This window comes from Pistacia vera, unplaced genomic scaffold, assembly GCF_008641045.1.
Source record: "Pistacia vera cultivar Batoury unplaced genomic scaffold, PisVer_v2 Contig598, whole genome shotgun sequence".
Taxonomy (NCBI): domain Eukaryota; kingdom Viridiplantae; phylum Streptophyta; class Magnoliopsida; order Sapindales; family Anacardiaceae; genus Pistacia; species Pistacia vera.
This window is the reverse complement of record NW_022196443.1, coordinates 489,747-512,258: the sequence shown is the minus strand read 5'-3', so window position 1 is coordinate 512,258 and position 22,512 is coordinate 489,747. Positions and strand designations below refer to the sequence as shown.

At 34.0% G+C, this 22,512-nt stretch overlaps 4 protein-coding genes across 6 annotated transcripts; all 4 read left to right on the top strand.

Annotated features, from left to right (window-relative positions):
• Positions 1-2,789: 2,789 nt before the first annotated feature.
• On the top strand, positions 2,790-4,330 carry LOC116110187 (protein CASPARIAN STRIP INTEGRITY FACTOR 2-like). Its single transcript, XM_031396409.1, has 3 exons — positions 2,790-3,065; positions 3,393-3,451; positions 3,909-4,330. The coding sequence occupies exons 1-3, from the start codon at positions 2,984-2,986 to the stop codon at positions 4,041-4,043; spliced, it is 276 nt and encodes a 91-aa protein (XP_031252269.1). The 5' UTR covers positions 2,790-2,983; the 3' UTR covers positions 4,044-4,330.
• A 2,126-nt stretch (positions 4,331-6,456) lies between these two features.
• Positions 6,457-7,787, top strand: LOC116110169 (protein CASPARIAN STRIP INTEGRITY FACTOR 1-like). The gene is made up of 3 exons (XM_031396394.1): positions 6,457-6,734; positions 7,064-7,122; positions 7,566-7,787. The coding sequence occupies exons 1-3, from the start codon at positions 6,653-6,655 to the stop codon at positions 7,785-7,787; spliced, it is 363 nt and encodes a 120-aa protein (XP_031252254.1). The 5' UTR covers positions 6,457-6,652.
• Positions 7,788-15,325: 7,538 nt separating this feature from the next.
• LOC116110117 lies at positions 15,326-20,906 on the top strand. 3 transcript variants are annotated; one of them, XM_031396346.1, is made up of 5 exons: positions 15,326-15,545; positions 16,283-16,728; positions 18,347-18,393; positions 18,515-19,453; positions 20,770-20,906. In XM_031396346.1, exons 2-4 carry the CDS (start codon positions 16,410-16,412, stop codon positions 19,430-19,432), a joined length of 1,284 nt encoding a protein of 427 aa, XP_031252206.1. In that variant the 5' UTR covers positions 15,326-15,545; positions 16,283-16,409; the 3' UTR covers positions 19,433-19,453; positions 20,770-20,906. The 3 variants fall into 3 exon arrangements, with proteins under 3 accessions (XP_031252206.1, XP_031252207.1, XP_031252205.1); XM_031396347.1 differs by lacking the exon at positions 20,770-20,906 and adding an exon at positions 19,563-19,698; XM_031396345.1 differs by lacking the exon at positions 20,770-20,906 and adding an exon at positions 19,714-20,174 and having other exon boundaries at positions 15,329-15,545.
• A 218-nt stretch (positions 20,907-21,124) lies between these two features.
• Positions 21,125-22,093, top strand: LOC116110118 (late embryogenesis abundant protein). The gene is made up of 2 exons (XM_031396348.1): positions 21,125-21,513; positions 21,615-22,093. The coding sequence occupies exons 1-2, from the start codon at positions 21,157-21,159 to the stop codon at positions 21,843-21,845; spliced, it is 588 nt and encodes a 195-aa protein (XP_031252208.1). The 5' UTR covers positions 21,125-21,156; the 3' UTR covers positions 21,846-22,093.
• The last annotated feature ends 419 nt before the right edge of the window (positions 22,094-22,512 follow it).

Below are 22,512 nucleotides of genomic sequence, written 5' to 3'. Positions count from 1 at the left end.
ATGTCACAGTACAAAGTTGAAGCAAATTTTGTAAGGCCATTATCGTTTCGTGTTTCTTCTACTAGAAAGATTTATGCGCATCTTGTTGTAATACAAACAGCCAAATGATAAAGCAAATGTTTTCTATTCACACTAAAGATAGTGTTTGGCATGATGGTTAAGGCGACTTGAGAATATTGTAGATATGCACACGGTCTCAAGTTTGATTTCTTATCTGAGCATTCAGGATTTAAGTAAAGGGATATGACGATGAGTTGTTACGCTAATCTCTCTCGAGGATTAGTCGAGGTGTACGTAAATTTGCCTATACACCTTGGTTACAATAAAAAAAAAAAAAAATGATTTTTCAATTAAGGATAATGTGGATAGACGCACGGTCTTAGGTTTAATTTATCATCTGAGCATCCGCGACATGATGTTGAGTTATTGTGCTAGTCTCTTTCAATGATTAGTCGAGGTACGCGTAAATTGACCTATACACCTTGGTTACAATAAAAAAAAAAAATGATAGAAAAATAGAATATAAGAATCCATAAAATATATGAAAGTGCATGTAGCATCACAAAATCAAGATTTTATTCTTGGAGATGAAATGTTTAAACTTATTTTATAGTTAAGTTGCTGATATATCCTATGGTATATACCTAAAGGGGGAACAAAGACCTTTAAAAAATATTGGGCGGGAATCTATCATTATTCTCCCATAACAGAAATTGTGACAGGTGCTCCAAATTTTGTTATAACTTTTATGTGTTATAACCGCAAGAAAATTTGATCAAGTAATGACTAAAAAGATAAATCTTTAAGTCTTTGCTACAATGTTTAAAGGTAGAATTCATTAACATTCGGCTTTGTCTATGAACAAGGAAGCTATAAGTAATGCAACTATAAATTTCATGGAGAGTTCGATGAAGCTATAAGTAATGCAACTATAAATCTCATGGAGAGTTCGATCCTAACTCAGGATGAGCGCTGACGGCTTGCTTAATTAACACATGCAAGCCAGACGATCAGAAGTGATGTTTCCAGTGTCGGATGAGTGAGTAACATGTAAGAACTTGCCCTTGGGAGGGGAACAACAGCTGAAAACGGCTAGTAGATGATTTACTAACGTCATTGCAACTATAAATCTCATTGGGAGTTCGATCCTGGCTCAGGATGAATGCTGACGGCTTGCTTAACACATGCAAGCTAGACGGGAAGTGATGTTTCTAGTGATGGATGAGTGAGTAACGCATAAGAATTTGCCCTTAGGAGGGGAACAACAGCTGGAAATGGTTAGTAGATTTATTAACGCCATCTAATAAAAGAAAATTATGAGCACAGCTAAAAATTTTCTGCTTGGAGAGCTTAGTGACGAAAAGACACCACAAATATGAATGGCATGCTTGCTGACAAATAATGCATATAAACCTCAACCTAGATCGGTTAGATAGTGCTAAAATTACTAAGTGATGAACCACTACAAGAAATTTAAAAAAGGGTGAGGGAAATTTTCGTCATACAAAGTAAAAAATTCGTCTTAAAAAGTAATGCGGGATGACAAACCTAACAAATTCAATCTTGAGATATGCAAAGAGCATATTTTATTCATTGTGGATATATATATATATATATATATTCAGATTATAATGAGATGACTGATGGAAGAGAAGAGAATAGATAGAGAGACCAATTATTGAATGTTAAAGAGGGGAAAAAGCAAAGGCAGATTAACATAAATTAGGGGAAGCCGATCGAGCATGCTTTTCCTAACACCACTTTAAATGAGAAAAGAGAAGACAGAAATGGATATTTTAAAACCTCTCAAAAGTCACAGTGCCCTTCTCTTTATTCTCCACCATTGTCCTTTCACTTCGTGTATTTGGTGCGTTGTCTTTGTCTTTAGGGATAACTGGAAGCACTACTCATCCATTAAAGCTATTTTATCCCACCTAATTCTTCTTTTTAATTCCCTCATAAACATATACAAGGACAAACATGACCCCATTTCACCATTCATTTTCCAACTTGGTTCTACTTCTTCAACCCCCCCTTTTCAGCTTAATCCATAAAGGATTTTTTTTTTTTAACTAATCTCTCTTTTTGACTTTGTTAAATTCCTAAACAGGGCTCCAACAATTGATCGAGTGTTTACTCTTTTTTCTTTTTGGTGTCTGGGCTAACTTACGCACACTTTAACTAATCTTCAGAGATCTTGAAGTTGACGGTCATGTAAGTCTCTCAGTGGTCACCCCTATTAGAGCCTTTGAAGATTTGAACTCGGAAGCTCATGAAGGCCACCCAATGGTGGTTTGGAGTGTTTACTTATATCAACATATATTGAAAACTCATCCATGGATAACCTAGATGATTAGGACGAATTAAGGATAGTGTGGATATACACATAGTCTCATGTTCGATTCTCCATCTGAGCATCCCAGATTTAATTGGGAGACTGTGGCGGTGGGTTATTGCGCTAGTCTCCCTTGAGGATTATTCGTTATGCGAAAAACAATTCAAACTTATTTGAACATGATTCATTATATTTGAATGATACTTGTTACTAGGAATGATATTTGGATTATGAAATATAGAATTGAAGGGGTATTTTGAAGATTTCAAAGAGGGTAATCTTCATACTGTTATCTAAATGAAGTAAAATAATCCACTAATTTCTAAGACTTAGTGCATGCCCCAACAACAGAAAAGCGATGTGCTTTCACCTTTCCTAGCTATTTTGAATATAAAACACAAAAGCAGGTAGATCAAATTCTTTATATATATAGAATATTAAACAATCAATTTCAGTTTATCACTAAGATTACCAATTAGAGTGTAGCTTATTTTAAACCCTAATAATGCTGTTTGCAATATAGATAAGAAACATCAAGCATATATCATTTTTTTTTTGCATATTTCTGATCTCTCTTGAATCAGAAAAAATATCAGCTGCTAGCAAGAAGAAAAGAAAAAGTTGAAGAAGTTTGCTTAACACAAAATAATGGGTTCCATGCTTCTGATCAAGAAGATTAGTCTTCTGTTCCTTCTGGTTTCAGCTTCACTTTTATCAACTTGTTTGGCAGGTGGGTTCAGTCGTAGTTCTTTTTTTTTTTCTGTGTCTTTGCTGCAGCCTTTGGTAGCTACAAACTCATGCACGCATTGTCAGCTTTTTGCTAAAGTCGAAGTTGAAGCTCATGAACATGATCTTAAAAGATTGGCTTCAACCTATAAATTATATTAATAACCCAAGTTTCTATGTTACATGCTGATACCTTGTTACTTTGTTAGGGTTTTCAAAGCCAATGAATGTATATATATATATATATATATCTTACCATGTGTGTTTAAAAGTTGGTTAGACAAGAGAAGATGGTGGCCATTTATATGGTTAAATAAATTGAATTTTGCAGGCCGACGAATATCAACTTCTGTGAATAAGTTGGGCGTGGCAGTGGAGGCAACTCATGAGGTTTGTATCTCTGGTACTGTGTGTATGTATATATATATAGTCTTTGATGCATCACATCTATGACTTACAGCTTACAGCTTACATCTTACAACTGAAAAATGAAAGGGGAACAAAAGAAATAAAACTTCAAGAACTTGATTAATTAAAATCATAAAAAAATTTGAGATCTTGAAAGAAGTATTCCTCAGTTTTCATCATTCCTGCCCTCGTTTTTGTCATCTTTGTTGGTGCTGTTTCTGTTGTACGTTAAGTTCTCTTTGTCTTTCTCTCTCTCTATTTCATGTAAAGAGCTTGAAGATGCTCCTGTGTGTGATAGTGATAGTGTAATATACAAGAGATCTTTAATTAGTCATGGCAGACAAATTAACATAAACCTAACTCAACCAAATTCAGTTCACATGCTCATACAGTAAAAATTTAATTAATTTTAATGGTTATATTTATTGACTTTTGATAGGAGAATCCATCACAAAATGAGGAAGTGATCAGTGTAATACATGAAAGGCTGCTGAAGGTAAACACAAAAGACTATGGCAGATACGATCCAGCACCAACTTTTGTCAAGCCTCCTTTCAAGCTCATCCCAAACTGATCATCATCATCTCAAAATCCATCATCAAGCTTGGTCAATTAATTGGCATGCTACACTACAGCCTGATCGATCGCCAAGTAGTAATTAAGTAAATAAAGGAAGCTGCATGTAGATGCAGCAGCCACTACTACTACTACTACTATAATTAGCTTCTATATATATAAATATATATATATATATTACAAATAGCGCATATATAAATATTGTGTAATGTCTCTGATCGTTTGTATATTAAGATGCAGAAACTAAGTTTTGAATCCCAGTAATCGATATGTTATATAGTTTAATCGTTGTTTTTTATCAGGTATATCATATTATACATATATATATATGTGTTGCAGTTTCTGCAGATATTACATGCATATGTTGGTAGGCAAATTGCTACAGTACTCTATATATATGTTCTTATCATCAGGTGATAATTTTCATCTCCGGCTGCTGACGCCGCCGCTTCTGATTTTTCTGCCTAAATGACCGGAAAAACCAGAGACTGCTGAATACATATCTCTCAGATTCAACCATAGCTATTCATATTGTTTGTGTTTACACAAAAAGAGGAGTTAAATGCAGTGTGATAGTATATAATTCAGGCTGACCTTGACGTTTAATCAGATAACAAATTTTTTCTCGAAAATTTCAGAAATGATATAAATTCATCTATTATTAATAACCCTTTAGTAAATAGTTAGAATTTATGATAGGATATATTAATAGAAATTTATCTTATTATCCTTTTATTGTTTACTTTAACACAAAAAACTTAACGGTAAAGGGTTTTTTCTTATTACTATAGGTTTTTTCTCGACCACTTGACGTTGTGTTGATGAAGTGATGTTTCTAGTGATGGATGAGTGAGTAACGCATAAGAATTTGCCCTTAGGAGGGGAACAACAGCTGGAAATGGTTAGTAGATTTATTAACGCCATCTAATAAAAGAAAATTATGAGCACAGCTAAAAATTTTCTGCTTGGAGAGCTTAGTGACGAAAAGACACCACAAATATGAATGGCATGCTTGCTGACAAATAATGCATATAAACCTCAACCTAGATCGGTTAGATAGTGCTAAAATTACTAAGTGATGAACCACTACAAGAAATTTAAAAAAGGGTGAGGGAAATTTTCGTCATACAAAGTAAAAAATTCGTCTTAAAAAGTAATGCGGGATGACAAACCTAACAAATTCAATCTTGAGATATGCAAAGAGCATATTTTATTCATTGTGGATATATATATATATATATATATTCAGATTATAATGAGATGACTGATGGAAGAGAAGAGAATAGATAGAGAGACCAATTATTGAATGTTAAAGAGGGGAAAAAGCAAAGGCAGGTTAACATAAATTAGGGGAAGCCGATCGAGCATGCTTTTCCTAACACCACTTTAAATGAGAAAAGAGAAGACAGAAATGGATATTTTAAAACCTCTCAAAAGTCACAGTGCCCTTCTCTTTATTCTCCACCATTGTCCTTTCACTTCGTGTATTTGGTGCGTTGTCTTTGTCTTTAAGGATAACTGGAAGCACTACTCATCCATTAAAGCTATTTTATCCCACCTAATTCTTCTTTTTAATTCCCTCATAAACATATACAAGGACAAACATGACCCCATTTCACCATTCATTTTCCAACTTGGTTCTACTTCTTCAACCCCCCCTTTTCAGCTTAATCCATAAAGGATTTTTTTTTTTTAACTAATCTCTCTTTTTGACTTTGTTAAATTCCTAAACAGGGCTCCAACAATTGATCGAGTGTTTACTCTTTTTTCTTTTTGGTGTCTGGGCTAACTTACGCACACTTTAACTAATCTTCAGAGATCTTGAAGTTGACGGTCATGTAAGTCTCTCAGTGGTCACCCCTATTAGAGCCTTTGAAGATTTGAACTCGGAAGCTCATGAAGGCCACCCAATGGTGGTTTGGAGTGTTTACTTATATCAACATATATTGAAAACTCATCCATGGATAACCTAGATGATTAGGACGAATTAAGGATAGTGTGGATATACACATAGTCTCATGTTCGATTCTCCATCTGAGCATCCCAGATTTAATTGGGAGACTGTGGCGGTGGGTTATTGCGCTAGTCTCCCTTGAGGATTATTCGTTATGCGAAAAACAATTCAAACTTATTTGAACATGATTCATTATATTTGAATGATACTTGTTACTAGGAATGATATTTGGATTATGAAATATAGAATTGAAGGGGTATTTTGAAGATTTCAAAGAGGGTAATCTTCATACTGTTATCTAAATGAAGTAAAATAATCCACTAATTTCTAAGACTTAGTGCATGCCCCAACAACAGAAAAGCGATGTGCTTTCACCTTTCCTAGCTATTTTGAATATAAAACACAAAAGCAGGTAGATCAAATTCTTTATATATATAGAATATTAAACAATCAATTTCAGTTTATCACTAAGATTACCAATTAGAGTGTAGCTTATTTTAAACCCTAATAATGCTGTTTGCAATATAGATAAGAAACATCAAGCATATATCATTTTTTTTTTGCATATTTCTGATCTCTCTTGAATCAGAAAAAATATCAGCTGCTAGCAAGAAGAAAAGAAAAAGTTGAAGAAGTTTGCTTAACACAAAATAATGGGTTCCATGCTTCTGATCAAGAAGATTAGTCTTCTGTTCCTTCTGGTTTCAGCTTCACTTTTATCAACTTGTTTGGCAGGTGGGTTCAGTCGTAGTTCTTTTTTTTTTTTTCTGTGTCTTTGCTGCAGCCTTTGGTAGCTACAAACTCATGCACGCATTGTCAGCTTTTTGCTAAAGTCGAAGTTGAAGCTCATCAACATGATCTCAAAAGATTGGCTTCAACCTATAAATTATATTAATAACCCAAGTTTCTATGTTACATGCTGATACCTTGTTACTTTCTTAGGGTTTTCAAAGCCAATGAATGTATATATATATATATATATATCTTACCATGTGTGTTTAAAAGTTGGTTAGACAAGAGAAGATGGTGGCCATTTATATGGTTAAATAAATTGAATTTTGCAGGCCGACGAATATCAACTTCTGTGAATAAGTTGGGCGTGGCAGTGGAGGCAACTCATGAGGTTTGTATCTCTGGTACTGTGTGTATGTATATATATATAGTCTTTGATGCATCACATCTATGACTTACAGCTTACAGCTTACATCTTACAACTGAAAAATGAAAGGGGAACAAAAGAAATAAAACTTCAAGAAATTGATGAAGTAAATCAATAAAAAATTTGAGATCTTGAAAGAAGTATTCCCAGTTTTCATCATTCCTGCCCTGTTTTTGTCATCTTGTGTTGGTGTGTTTCTGTGTACGTTAAGTTCTCTTTGTCTTCTCTCTCTCTATTTCAGTGAAAGAGCTTGAAGATCTCCTGTGTGTGATAGTGAAGTGTAATATACAAGAGATCTTTAATTAGTCAGGCAGACAAATTAACATAAACCTAACTCAACCAATTCAGTTCAAATGCTCATACAGTAAAATTTAATAATTTTAATGGTAATTTATTGACTTTGATAGGAGAATCCATCACAAAATGAGGAAGTGATCAGTGTAATACATGAAAGGCTGCTGAAGGTAAACACAAAAGACTATGGCAGATACGATCCAGCACCAACTTTGTTAAGCCTCCTTTCAAGCTCATCCAAACATCATCATCATCTCAAAATCCATCATCAAGCTTGGTCAATTAATGGCATGCTACACTACAGCCTGATCGATCGCCAAGTAGTAATTAAGTAAATAAGGAGCTGCATGTATGCAGCAGCCACTACTACTACTATAATTAGCTTCTATATAATATATATATATATATATTACAAATAGCGCATATATAAATATGTGTATGTCTCTGATCGTTTGTATATTAAGATGCAGAAACTAAGTTTTGAATCCCAGTAATCGATATGTTATATAGTTTAATCGTTGTTTTTATCAGGTATATATATATATATATGTTGCAGTTTCTGCAGATTGCATGCATATGTTGGTAGGCAAATTGCTACAGTACTTCTATATATATGTTCTTTCATCAGGTGATAATTTTCATCTCCGGCTGCTGACGCCGCCGCTTCTGATTTTTTGCCTAAATGACGGAAAAACCAGAGACTGCTGAATAATATCTCCAGATTCAACATAGCTATTCATATTGTTTGTGTTTTCACAAAAAGAGGAGTTAAATGCAGTGTGATAGTATATAATTCAGGCTGACCTTGACGTTTAATCGATAAAAAAATTTTTCTCGAAAATTTCAGAAATGATATAAATTCATTATTAAATACCCTTTAGTAAATAGTTAGATTTATGATGGATATATTAATAGAAATTTATCTTATTACCTTTTATTGTTTACTTTAACCAAAAAACTAACGGTAAAAGGTTTTTTCTTATTACTATAGGTTTTTTCTCGACCCCTTGACATTTAATCAAATAACAAATTTTTTCTCGAAATTTCAGAAATGATATAAATTCATCTATTATTAATAACCCTTTAGTAAATCGTTAGAATTTATGATAGGATAGATTAATAGAAATTTACCTTATTATCCTTTTATCGTTTACTTTAACATCAAAAACTTAACGGTAAAAGGTTTTTTCTTATTACTATAGGTTTTTTCTCGACTCCTTGACGTTTAATCAAATAACAAATTTTTTCTCGAAATTTCAGAAATGATATAAATTCATCTATTATTAATAGCCCTTTAGTAAATCGTTAGAATTTATGATAGGATAGATTAATAGAAATTTACCTTATTATCCTTTTATCGTTTACTTTAACACCAAAAACTTAACGGTAAGGGGTTTTTTCTTATTACTATAACCATGGGAAGATTTTTGTTATTAAATTATACCTAATAAGGATTATTGTTATTAACCCTAGTATTTATTTGATGGTAATATTTATTTATCTAAGTTTTGGGGTTTGATATCATATTATATAATAATTCAAGCTGATTAGTATATAAATTATTGGCCATTTAATTTAAATTGAAAGACCAATAATAAAAGTGTTCATTGAAAGTAAATTTAAAATAATTAGAAAATTAGCATAAAATTTAAGAAAAAGGTACTCGAATTGAATAAGTTATGAAAAAGAAATAATATGAGATCTACTTAACCTTAATTACACCCCACATGCATTTAATTAATTAGTTCTTTCAACTTTTAATTTACAAAATATTATTTAGCTTTATTTCCTTTTGACTTTTAAAAGCTTCAACTTGATTGTATACTTAGAAACAAAATCATTTTTGTGCCATAACTTTAATTTCCCTGTTCAAGGGGAGGCCATATAATTAAAGTTAATTAAATAAATTAATTATTAGAGAATTAAATTGAATTATAGCTCTTTAATTAGTTAATTATCATCACTAGTTTTTGAATGATTTATAATTTCTATTATTTATTTTAGAGTTAACGACAAGTTCCCACCCAAAAAATGGCCTATTGACAAATTCATGTTCGCCCACTTTTTGAATACCCTTTTAGTACTTGGAAAATAAAATGATTTACGAAAAAAACCCTTTTTTTTTCTTCTCTTCTTAGCCTCTTCCATCGTCAGCAATTGTCACAGTTGGATGTTGGGAGCTGGAGTGTGGTAGTAAATTGAACAGGTGGTGAGCGACTTGGGGGCAGCGAGGTTGGAGTGATCTAGGAGAGAATGGTGGTCGGAAAAAACACAACACCAATGCAACCAATCAAACCCACTAATCGAGCACCAAAAACCCAATAATTTGCGGAGGAAACAGCCACAAATCGTGACTGTCCCACAGCGGAAAGAGTTGGACACAGGCGACAAATGGCAAGCACAGAGGGTTAGGAGAGGGGTGGGTTTTGAAGAGTAGAGGGTGGGCAATCGAACGGTGGTTGTAAGGGGCGTTTTGGGTGACTGGATCGTTCAGAAAAAGGCCGAAAAGATGGGAAATCACGCAAAAAATCAGGCAGCGATTCGCAGGTGCATTGGGCTGAAGGTAAACAAATTAAGGGTGAGAGAGGCTCAGGGAAGAGGATGGAGGAGGCAATGAGTTTCAGGGTGGATTTTCGACACCAGAAATGACCGAAAATCCAGCTTGAAGAGTAGGCCATGTGAATGGAGGTGTTGGTGGGAAATAGTGAATGATGACGGCAAATGAGGCTTGGGCTTTGTAGAGGAGGTGATGAGGATTCTGTGGGTTGTCTCGGAAGTGATTTTGGACGTTGGGATCTGCCGAAAAATGGAAAAAAATCGTTGACTGCGACCTGCTAACGTGTGCCGTCCCTTTTTCTTTTCTCCTCTCCGACGACCATTCTGCCCTCACTAATAACAAACTTTTAACCATTTTGCTCTTCACCGCAACGAAAATTACTAGCAAAATTGTGTTTTGGGTACTAAAAAGTTATTTAAAAAGTGGGTGGGTATGAATTTGTCACTGAGCCATTTTTTGAGTGGGAACATGTCGTCAACTCTATATTTTATTGATAATCTTTCTCCAAGGATTAGATGATGGCAACTAAATAACTAAATTGGGATATGATGAACAATTGAATAACAACATTATTTATATTATATATTGATTTCCGACACTTTGTTTGATAGGATAACATAAATATTATTAAAGCACTTTCAACCATTAATTGGACCCCAAACGGGGCCTTACAAATTGATTTTGGGTATAATGTTAAAGCATAGCTCTACTTGTGGGCCTAATTGCCCAAACCCATCTCCATTTCAATCATTAATTTTGTATAAGAAGTTTGTTAAAATTTAAAGTATTTTTTTAGCATAAATCAAATTATTTTTTATTTAATGTATAGTATTTATTTAAAATATATAAAAGCTTTTTAAAAAATAATAATAATAAATCAATGAGGGTATTTTTTTTTTCTAAAGAGGTGATTTCTTTTGGACGAGAAAGTTTTTTATGTATTCTATTACGTTGCAATCTTCGAACGAGAATATGTTACATTAGTATAATTATATTCATCAGGTAAATTGTATTACAACCAGATGCACATAAGTATTTTTCTTTTTAGAGAATATTGATAGAATTTGAGGTGAACTTGACTTTTCACCCAATAAGGTCTTATTGGTTGAGGAGTTAGACACACTTTAAATTATATTATGGTATCAGAGTTAGACCCAATTGAACTGAGTACTTAACTAGTGGGTAAGGAATTAGAGCTACAAACTATCTCCATTAACAAGACTGACCCAACATATGAGCTTGATCGCGAAGAGAAATGTTGGAGTTTCACACCGACTATTCATGTTTAAGCTTACTAGTTTATAAGAAAGGATAATAATTCTCTTATTCAACAATGTCGTACTTGGTGAGAAGTCAGGCGACTTCAAATTCTATCAAATATGGTTTGAAAATGGTTTCCTTTTATGCCTTGTGTAACGAATCCCACATCGAAAGCGTAATGTGAAGATCTTGGACTTATAAATTGGAGGAGTTTCTCCACCTAATAGGTTGACCTTTTGGGTGTGAAACTCCTAACCCGTGACAAGTGGTATCAGAGCAGACTCGATCTGTCTTTCAATGTTAGGCATGGGGTTCTACCTATGACGAGGGCGTCATAGTATTGGGTGGGGAATAATGTAATGAATCCTACATAGGAAGCATATTGGGGAGGTCCTAGACTTATAAATGAGGGAAGTCCCTTCACCTAATAGATTAGCCTTTTGGGTATGAAACTGCTAGCCCATAACACTTGGTAATCTACCTCATCACAATTGATAATGATATTACAATTTAATTATTTGAGGCGTCTCTAAACAACAAACGCCAACACTTTGATTAAGACTAAGTAATCCACCCCAACGGTGCAATGACATTTCAACCCTCCACTTTCCCCCCACACCACCTATCAAGTTTTGACAAATCTGACGACATTATCGGGAAAAATAAAAGCTCAACTTCCTTTGACTAAAAACACCAACCACATAGTGTTTAATTATGTTCAAATTTGGCGTTTACGTATACAACTCGATGTCTAATTTTGTTGGGTTGCATTAAAACCATTACATCAAAGATATTGTTACTTCAAAGTATTGGACACGTATATCTATTTGACCTCAACTCAATCATTCAATCAAAATTAGACATTGCATCATAGAGTGTGACGTATTAACCAATTTATCATAGCCAAGTTTGTTTTGGATGATAATGACTTTGGATATTGATCGTGCACGCCGAGCGTGAGAAAGAGTGATACAAATTGTATTTGTCTCACATCGTCAAGTTAGTAAACTATTATGGTGTATATATGTGATTGTGTTCCCTTCTCCCTTGAGCTAGTTTTTGAAACAAGTTCTACCCCTTTATAAGCGATAACATGAGATGATAGTAAAAATATTTGTAAAAAAATGATAATCTACAAATCGTTCATTTGTGTTTGACAACATTAGACGATAATCAAAAAATAATCATTAAATGCTCACTCTTATATTAAACCAACTTTTGAGAGTGAGTTTTACCTAAACCCGTTTATTATAGTATCAGAGCCAAGTTTGTTTTAGATGATAATGAGTTTGGATCTTGGTCCTGCACGCCAAGTGTGAGGAAGAGTGATAAAAATTATATTTGTCCCACATCGTCAAGTTGATGAACTGTTATGGTGTATATATGTGATTGTGTTCCCTTCTCCTTGAACTAACTTTTGAAACGAGTTCTACCCATTTATAAGCGATAACATGACATGATAGTAAAAATATTTACATGTTTGACAACATTAGATGATAATCGAAAAATAATCATAAAATCCCTTGAAAACTTTGATAATGAATATTAAAATTATTAATCTTTTTCTTTTTTTTTGTTGAATGAAGACTAATTAATTATGATTTAAACATAAATAATATATTTTACATTGTATTCGGATTTATATCATAAAATTTGAAATTATTTCTAAGAAAAAAATTGTATATCAATAAAATTTGATATAATTAAATTAATAAATTTGTAATTCGATAGCTTTATCATCAATGATCATATAATATAATCTTATAACAATGACCAAAGTGAGATTCGTAACTTGTTAATGTTAGGTGTGACATTATATAAAAAATATTTTTTTTTTTGTAATTTTATTTTATATATTAATGTTTTTGTAATTAAATATATTTTTCCAATTTAAGCACAAATTTTTTATAAGTGAGTTCCCTTAATTAGTTAAAGGAATCCCATAATTATTCTTATATATATTATNGTAAAAGTATTTGTAAAAAATGATAATCTACAAATCGTTCATTTGTGTTTGACAACATTAGATGATAATCGAAAAATAATCATAAAATGCTCACTCCTCTTTCAAACCAACTTTTGAGAGTGAGTTTTACCTAAACCCGTTTATTATAGTATCAGAGCCAAGTTTGTTTTGGATGATAATGAGTTTGGATCTTGGTTCTACACGTCGAGCGTGAGGAAGAGTGATAGAAATTGTATTTGTCCCACATCGTCAAGTTGGTGAACTATTATGGTGTATATATGTGATTGTATTCCCTTCTTCTTTAAACTAGCTTTTGAAATGAGTTCTACCCCTTTATAATCGATAACATGACATGATAGTAAAAGTATTTACGTGTTTGACAACATTAGATAATAATAAAAAAATAATCATAAAATCCCTTGAAAACTTTGATAATGAATGTTAAAATTATTAATTTTTTTTTGTTGAATGAAGACTAATTAATTATGATTTAAACATAAATAATATATTTTACATTGTATTCGGATTTATATCATAAAATTTGAAATTATTTCTAAGAAAAAAATTGTATATCAATAAAATTTGATATAATTAAATTAATAAATTTGTAATTCGATAGCTTTATCATCAATGATCATATAATATAATCTTTATAACAATGACAAAAGTGAGATTCGTAACTTGTTAATGTTGGGTATGACATTATATAAAAAATATTTTTTTTGTAATTTTATTTTATATATTAATGTTTTTGTAATTAAATATATTTTTCCAATTTAAGCACAAATTTTTTATAAGTGAGTTCCCTTAATTAGTTAAAGGAATCCCATAATTATTCTTATATATATATATATTATAATATTTTATTTCCATCGCTATCTGGAGCAAAGAATCTAATGGTGGAGAGAATCCAAAACCTTACGAATAAAACATCGAACGATTGACTTTAATTGTAAAAGAATCTCTTTTGTGGAAAAAATAAAATATGAAAATAAATAAATAAATAAAATAACTTTCGAGCGGCGTGAAAAGCATGGAATGCGTACTACGCACTCCGCGTAAGATAGAAGAAAGCAGCAGTGATTAGTCCTTTTTAGAACTCTTTTCGTGTCACATTCTGTTCACGCCTGAACTACAAGGTACAATTACACACAGCACACTTTCACCACCAGCTTATAATTTTTAGGGATTTTTTTTATCGTCAAGTTAGTAATTTTTTTTAATTAAAAATTTAGAGAAATATTTTTGGGTGGTTTGATTATTGGTTTGGGTTGAGTGAGAAGATAAACATAGACGAGCAAAAAATACTTTAATAAGAGTTTAATAAAGAGAGTTTATTTACGTATTTTTTAACGTCGTTTATGTCAGTATTGTATTTCATGAGATTATTTCAATTTTAAGGAATAAACTATTAAACGAATAAGATTAGGACTATTCTTAACCACTCTTGGGTGATCGAGTAATTGAATAGGGACTTTTATGGTATTACCTAAGATGTTCTGAGTTCGATTTATCTCGGTTGTTAATAGGAGTGGTAACTGGAGGTTTATTCAATTGTTAACTTTAGGATTTCGGAGATTAGTTGAAGTACGCACAAACAGACTTAAACACTCTGGTCACAAAAAAAAAAAAAAAAATATTCTTAAACTATATACACTCTTTTATTTATGTCATATGAAAGGTATATGTATCGTTATTGAGTTATAGTCTTCGGTATTACTTTTTTATTCAAAATAAGACCATTACTTTGTCATTCCTAAGCCTCCGTATCTCTATTTTTGTTAAAACCCTTTTAGAATTTAGTATACGTTCATGGTTAAAGGAACTATCGTTTTTGGGTTTAGATTGATATTGCATAATTTTTGAAAAAGAAAATCAGAAAACGTTTTCGGAGAATGCTTTACCAAACGCAGCCTTATTATGCGACTGCAAAAGTACAACCATATAAAGCAGCATCACGCTTTCACTTCATTTAATTTAACTTTCTTTTGTTTTTTTTTCCCATTTTAGCATTTACTTAGAATAAAGGTAGAACACATTACGTGGCGCATAAGCCCGCTAAAGACGTCACTTAGCGCCGTTTAGAGTGACGGCAGGAGACCGGGGGGAAAGTGTGTTCATTAACAGATTCTAACGCCGTTCCAAAAACCGTCTAAAACGACCTCACTCCTTCCCTCTCCTTCTTCACTGCAACAAAGAATCAAGTTTCAGTCTCTCGGAAAAAAAGGCTCTGGTTCTCTCTCCAAAACGCCGCCGTTTCGAGATCGACTAACACTTAGGGATACGGTTCGGCGATTTCAATCTCGTCAGGTCCGGTTATTTCGTGTCTGTATACGGAGAAAGCTTTGGTTTTTGGTTTTTGATTTGTTTCTGTTATGACGATAAGCTGATGACTGAATGTATTTAATCATGTTCGATTTTTTTTAAATTAATTTATATTCGTTTTGATGGAAATATATAGTGTGTTTTTGACTGTAAGTGCCGTTTTTGAGGCGTGAATTGCGGATCTGTTTGACCTCCCTCCGAATTGGATTTTAATTTTTTTAATGGTTTCTAAAATTAGATTTCATTTAAAAAAAAAAAAAAATTATTTATTAGATTTGATTAGACTCACTCTGTAGTCTCCTTAAGAGTAGCAGATTGAACCGATACTTGATTGGTCACTATTTTAATTTAGAGCAAGTGTTTTTCAGTTTTTATTTTTGTGTTTTGATTTCGGTTTTTTGTTGTTGGTGATGGCTGGTTTGAAGAATAGTGAGTGTAAGTTTTTTTCTTTTTTAATCATCTTTACTGAAAAAACGATATTGTTGGAAGTGTTTTACATTTCATTTGAGTGTCACTTCATAATTATTAAATGGGTACTATCTATCGTTTGGGTTTTAGTAAGTATTGTTTTTCGACATGGAAGTTTCAATCGAATGGGCTTTTGGTTCTTTCTTCTTTTAAGGGTTTGGAATTTTTTTTGTCTGTTTTTCACTTGCTTGTTTTGGTATATTCTGGTTATCTAATTATCAAGTGATTGATTCTCAATGTTATTTTAATTTCAGAAGAAAAGAATACCTGGGTTTTTTTTCTGAGAATGGTGTGTGGATTACATTTCAAGCTAAAACTTTGGAGGATGTGAGTGAGAATTTTAGGTTTTCAGTCGAAGTTTATATTGAGTTGTGTTTGAGGATGGGGTCCGCTTGCTGTGTTGCTGCCAGAGACAAGCGTATAACAAGTGGAGTGGGTAGTGAGCTCTTGCATAGGAATGTTCGGCATTCACCAACATGGAGCTTTCGATGGGATAACCGAGGGCGAGTAGCTGGTGAGGAGACTTCTGTAACTTGGTTTTCAGATGGAATAAGTCGGAATGATGGATCAGATATAAAATATGAATCGGCATATGCATCAGAGGAGGGAAGTCCATTAGATAGTTGTCCGAGACTTACATGGCAAAAGTCCCCAGTTTCTGAAGGAACTACTGCTGGGAATGTGAGGACTCCAAATTCAGGTACACTTTCCTGATGTTGCTCTGGTGTAATGTTAACGTGTGTGTTTAAATGGAAATTAACAGTTGAGTTAGTCTTTTTACATGGTGCTATATAATGTAATATTAGGGTAACAAAATCGTGATCTTACATGCAATTAGCATATCAGTGCAACTCATGTAGACTAGGCAAGAGTCAACAAACATCTAGCTAAACCAAAATGACTTGACGGACAATTTTTCTAGGAAATTTTCCAGTTATCAACCGCTGATATATGTACTCATTGAGAGACACCTAGCCTATTGTATCTTATAAATTTGAATGTCTCAAAGGCTTTTTTAATCACAGATAGCCTGAGAGTTGGCATAGTTATGCTCACTTTGGACCATTTATTAGTTTTGTACACCTCTACTCCTCTATGTTATAGGACCTGTTGTTTAGATAGTTGCTTGGGAGGAGCCGTGGATTCCATTGGATTTTGCAGCATGATATTTGTTAATGGCTCCAATACCTATCACGTCTGAGTGACCATGAGATTCCACCGGAGTTCAACTTTAAGTTTGCTAGATAAGGAAATCTATGTATCGGGACAATAATCTTAGATGTTGAAAGAAAAAGGAGGAAAATGTGATCAAGACTAAAACATAAATTAGAGTAAAACATGAATCTCAATTAATAATTTTTAAGGTTGATTATTAATTGAAATTCCTTTAGCTGGATGTTGACTTGCAAAAGACAAATAAAGAACATAAACATGAGGCAAAAGTTTTCTCTAGTTAATTTGGGAATTTTTTTCTGTTCTTTTCCTCTTCCTACCCTTTACTCATAGGAGTGAAACTTATTAAGCTGGTCAATTTCTTCTTTGCAGCCTAAAGTAAAATGACTTGTTGGAGTCATGCAATCATGACACCAACTTGGAGTTTTTTGAGACGTTTGGGTTTATCTTTTTTTTATAGTTTGCTCTAGAAAAGTTAACACTTTTAATTTATAGTTTTTAACATGCATGGAAAATCTGTCTCTATCTGGTGCCATGTGCTATGCTTAACTTTAATATGTCAGAGGCATCTCTTAATGAATAGAGGAGCTACAAATGGTTGAGCCTTATCTATGGCGCCATTTGTTGGTCATCGTATAATTGGAGAGTTCATTTGATGCCCATCCTTTGTTTTGTTAGTATAATTCAGTTGTTGGTCATTGTATAATCAAAGATTATTTTGATGCCTACCCTCTGTTTTGTTAGTATTATATTGTGAAACAGAGCGGTATTTTTTAAATTTTGTAGGGCCCAGAGCTAAGTATGTCCTTTATTAATAATCTGTTGGGTCTACTGTAGTAAGTTTTTAAGTGCAAATATTAAGAAGAGAAATAAGATACTGCAATACCTTGTATAAGCCTAGGTATCCAACCCCAACAATTAGTTTATTAGGTGGAGTGACAATACTCCTTATAAAGACTAAGATTGCCATTAATCATCCATTGTAGGACTCCCTGAACTCAGTAAATACCTTTTTCTGTTTGTCATATCTGGATACTAAAATAAGTTACCTGTCAAATTTCTTTTTGCTAGGTTTGATCTTACATTTTTAGTAAGCTCACTATGGTAATCTTACATATTTTTTTTTTTTTACATATATATGACAGATCAATCTATTTCAAGAAATGTCTCTATGGATGTGAGCTTGGAACAGGTATTTTTTTATTTATTTTATTTTATGATTTTTGTGAAAGGCTAGTTTCATATGATTTAGATTCTTTTACTTTAAGTTTCCGCATTGAGATTTTTTTTTTTTAATCTTAATTATGTATCAGATTAAGGAGTCCTCAGAATCCTCAGCAGTTTCACATCCATCTCCCCCAAAATTATCATTTTCAGTGCCATCAACTTCTTCGTTGTTGGCATCCCCTTTATCATCCCAACATCATCTGTATCCCACCAGTTCATCCACACCAAAGTGGCCCCGTCATTCTCCTGGCCATCCACTCCTAAGGCAGGTATCTGATAGCCAGATCTCAGGATTGAAGTCATTGAATGGATACTCCGTTAGTGAAGAAAGGCCAGTGATCCCATCATGGAGCAATGAATCAACTGGGGGCTCCCATGCTGGGTCTTCAGATGGTTGGTCCATGCATGCCTTTTCTGAACTCATGGCCACATCTCATAAAGAAAGGTGGTCTTTTGATAACGAGTCCTTGGGCTTTAGTCATGAGAAGATAACCAGATCCAATAGCCGAATTTCAGCTGTTGCTTCTATTGATAAGCAAACATGCGGTGCTTGCTCTAAGCTGTTGTCAGAGCTTGCTGTGGTTGCAGTTCTAACCTGCGGGCATGTTTTTCATGCTGAATGTTTGGAGAATATAACTGCTGAGATTCACAAGTATGACCCTGCATGCCCAGTTTGTATTTTAGGGGAGAAAAAAACCCTTAAGTTGTCTGAAAAAGCATTGAAATCGGAGATGGAATCAAAGGCTAGAAGTAACAAGAGATCAAGGAACCGGATTGTGGATAGCAATCTTGATCGTAACTCTTTCATGTTGGATCACCTTAAAAGTAGTCAAAATGAAGGAAAGAGTTCCAAGATTGCTTCCACTTCCAGCATGAAAAGCTCCTTAGGAAAGCCTTTCTTGATGCGACACTTCTCCTTGGGATCAAAAGGGAGTAGGTCCCCATCAGAAAATCATTCTACATGGAAGAAGGGGCTTTTCTGGACCAAATCTAGCAAAACATGAACTGCTTCTCCCTGTAAAGAGGTGATAATTTTTCTCTTGTTGCATTTCTCAGTGTACACTAAAATTAGCCATTTCCCTGCTTTGGCATCATTGCTAAAATTTTATACCTTTCTCATTATGCGCTTACCAGATATTCTGGGGACTGCACACTGACACATGCACACACATACATCATTCATACAAATTGATGTTGAAACCTTTGGACTCACCAAAAGTTAGTATATCTATCCCTCTTTTCTTCTTCACAACTTTTCTAAAGAAGGTTTCATGCATGTTTACAGATGCCAATGTTTGATCCTTTCTGGAATCTCAGTTAGATGAGGAGTGGTGGCCCTTTTTCAGATATTTAAAGAACAAATCTTCATACAGACTTGGAAACTTAAACAGAATTAGTTACTGGAATTACTTTGTACAGAAGTAAAAAGAAATAGATAAAGGGGGTAATTATGCAAAAGAAAGAAGTTTGTAGAATGAAAATGCATTGTGAAACTATTGGTCCTCTACTGTACAGATAAATTTGTTTCTTGCTTGGACAAAAATGAATTTTATTCTATTGAATTTGAAACCTCTGTATGGCTGGCTGGCTGGCTGGATTGTAACCTTACCTTGATGGGTTTGTTGTTGGATGACGTCTTGGGTGATCTCCTTTGTAAATGGAGAACGTATTGGTCACTTTAAAGCAAATACGGGACCCTCTGTATGATAAATTGAAATTCAGTTTGTTATATGCTCTATTTGATCGTCTTTTTATCTTCCAAATATTATTTTAAGATAGATTAATGGTTTTAGCCATTTATGCTTTCCCATTGTGTGCAGCCATGAATGTTACTAGCTCATAGCATTCATTCTCATGCAGTGTTTAAAACCTAACACGGGGTATAACCCAGCAGAGTGGTTAGGTCCCCGGTTGACTGGTTTAACCGGTTTGATCGACGGGTCAAACAGATGTCTAAAGGTTTAAAATTTAACAAAAAATATTCTTGAAAATTACATGTAAGTTCTTATAGGTTTAAAATCTTGCAAAACACCTCGAACACCACTGTTAGCGTCAGCACATAGCTTTGCGATTTCTGATCGATTCACTCATCGGATTCACTGAAGTTGTCACCATTGTACTCATCGGTTATTGATCTTTAAAATCCCTAATATTATAGCTTTTAATTGTTTACGGATTGATGTTCTAATGTTTAGGTTTCAATTAATAGAAAAATGTATAACCCGACCTGATAAAGGCTTCAAGGTCCCGGTTCAACCGATCGGGCCAGGCCAGGACCTAAACCTATTAGATAATGTGTGCATCTTCATTGACCTCACTAATTCATATTAACCTCTTGTAGGGCACTTAAGGAACAAGGTCATGCAATGCAACCTGAAAACTGAGGCGGTGCTCAAATAATCCATTTCATGGCGGTTGTTTTTGGCCTTTCATGCTTCGATCCAACAAGTTTGATCAGGAATCAGGATAATATCATCAGACGATGGAAATCGTTAGTAATCCAACAAACGACACCTGGCCTCATTGCTGCTACGCGGCAACATAGCCTGAATGTTTCGTGTTTCACTCGATTATTACGTGTAGACACCAGATTGACATGCAAAAACCAACATTACTCTCTTGCTACACCGTCACTGGATCACGTTCACTCTTTAAAGTCCCCCAATAAGCCTGAATATGCTCATCCAATATCCAAATATACAACAAATAAATTCTCTCCAAATCGAAAATGGCAGATTTACGTGATGAATGTGGGAACCCAATTCAGCTGACAGATGAACACGGGAACCCAGTTCAGTTAACCGACGAATACGGTAACCCCATGCAACTTACTGGTGTTGCTCTCACCAAAGGTGAACCTACTGCTACGAGCCAAGTCCACGGCGTTGGTGTTGGTTTTCCACCGGCTGCTGCTCATGTGCCTGGTGGTGTTCATGATGTAGGAGTTCAGGCTCAGCTGTTTCGTGGGGAAGGTCAACATGAGCGTCGAGATTTGAAGCAAGAGTTGGAACATGAGCGCCAGCGTGATCAGCATTTGGGTGCTGGAGAGACGATTCAGCGCTCTGGCAGTTCAAGCTCTAGCTCGGTGAGACATATATATATATATATTCCCCATGCACCTTCTGATTCATTATTTTTTAATCTTTTTAACTCTAAAATTAATTGCCTTGGTGCATGCATACGCAGTCTGAGGATGATGGGCAAGGAGGGAGGAGGAAGAAGGGACTGAAGGAGAAAATAAAAGAGAAACTTGGGGCAAGTGGGAAGAACAGGGAGGAGCATTCACAGACTACAATCATTTCCACTACCACAACCACCACCGCTCCAGGACAACACCACCAGCAAGAGCAGCATCATGAGAAGAAAAGTATGATGGAGAAGATCAAGGAGAAACTTCCTGGTCATCATTCCCATTAATACGTTTACGTAAAACATATATATATATATATATCAACTTGTACATTGGATTGTGGTGTCTATGATAAGCTTTGTTTTGTGCTAAGATCGATGTGTGTTTTGTTTATGTTCTGGTTGAAACTTAAAACTGCAACTAGCTGTGTGCCATTAGGGCACAGGACTGAGCTAGCTTATAATTAAGTTGCAGCAATTAATAAGGTTAGATCAAGTTTGTATGGATGTTTACTGCAATTCACAATGTTTATATTGTTAAATTTTGCTTCAAGATCTTGTTATTTTTTTTAGTGTAATATTATTTGCCTACCATTTCATGGTGGGGTTCATCTTTTAGAAGTTCAAGGCTCCGTTTGATATAGTTTTTTTAATAATATTTTCTGAATAGGATAGGATAGTATTTAATTAAATAGAATAAGATTCTAAGATAAATGTATTGGGTATATTTTTGAAAAATATTTAGATTATTTTTTAACCCTTTACATTTTTTAATTTAGTTAAACACTCTCAATTATAAAAGTTTATAAATTAATAAAAACACCTTCACTCACTCAATTGATTGTCGGTAGCCGATCATCACCGTCGGACGGTGGCTAAAAGTTGTTGGAATGATATACGATCGGTTAGATCTGGCTGGTTGTGAGCTGATTTGGTCGTTTTTGGCCAGATCCAC

Excerpts from the sequence above, each read along its gene's own strand:
- LOC116110187 (XM_031396409.1), top strand. The coding sequence starts at position 2,984 with ATGGGTTCCATGCTTCTGATCAAGAAGATTAGTCTTCTGTTCCTTCTG. Across the intron at positions 3,066-3,392 it reads TTTATCAACTTGTTTGGCAG|GCCGACGAATATCAACTTCT; the intron begins GTGGGTTCAGTC and ends TGAATTTTGCAG. Across the intron at positions 3,452-3,908 it reads CAGTGGAGGCAACTCATGAG|GAGAATCCATCACAAAATGA; the intron begins GTTTGTATCTCT and ends GACTTTTGATAG.
- LOC116110169 (XM_031396394.1), top strand. The coding sequence starts at position 6,653 with ATGGGTTCCATGCTTCTGATCAAGAAGATTAGTCTTCTGTTCCTTCTG. Across the intron at positions 6,735-7,063 it reads TTTATCAACTTGTTTGGCAG|GCCGACGAATATCAACTTCT; the intron begins GTGGGTTCAGTC and ends TGAATTTTGCAG. Across the intron at positions 7,123-7,565 it reads CAGTGGAGGCAACTCATGAG|GAGAATCCATCACAAAATGA; the intron begins GTTTGTATCTCT and ends TGACTTTGATAG.
- LOC116110117 (XM_031396346.1), top strand. The coding sequence starts at position 16,410 with ATGGGGTCCGCTTGCTGTGTTGCTGCCAGAGACAAGCGTATAACAAGT. Across the intron at positions 16,729-18,346 it reads TGTGAGGACTCCAAATTCAG|ATCAATCTATTTCAAGAAAT; the intron begins GTACACTTTCCT and ends TATATATGACAG. Across the intron at positions 18,394-18,514 it reads TGGATGTGAGCTTGGAACAG|ATTAAGGAGTCCTCAGAATC; the intron begins GTATTTTTTTAT and ends ATTATGTATCAG.
- LOC116110118 (XM_031396348.1), top strand. The coding sequence starts at position 21,157 with ATGGCAGATTTACGTGATGAATGTGGGAACCCAATTCAGCTGACAGAT. Across the intron at positions 21,514-21,614 it reads GCAGTTCAAGCTCTAGCTCG|TCTGAGGATGATGGGCAAGG; the intron begins GTGAGACATATA and ends ATGCATACGCAG.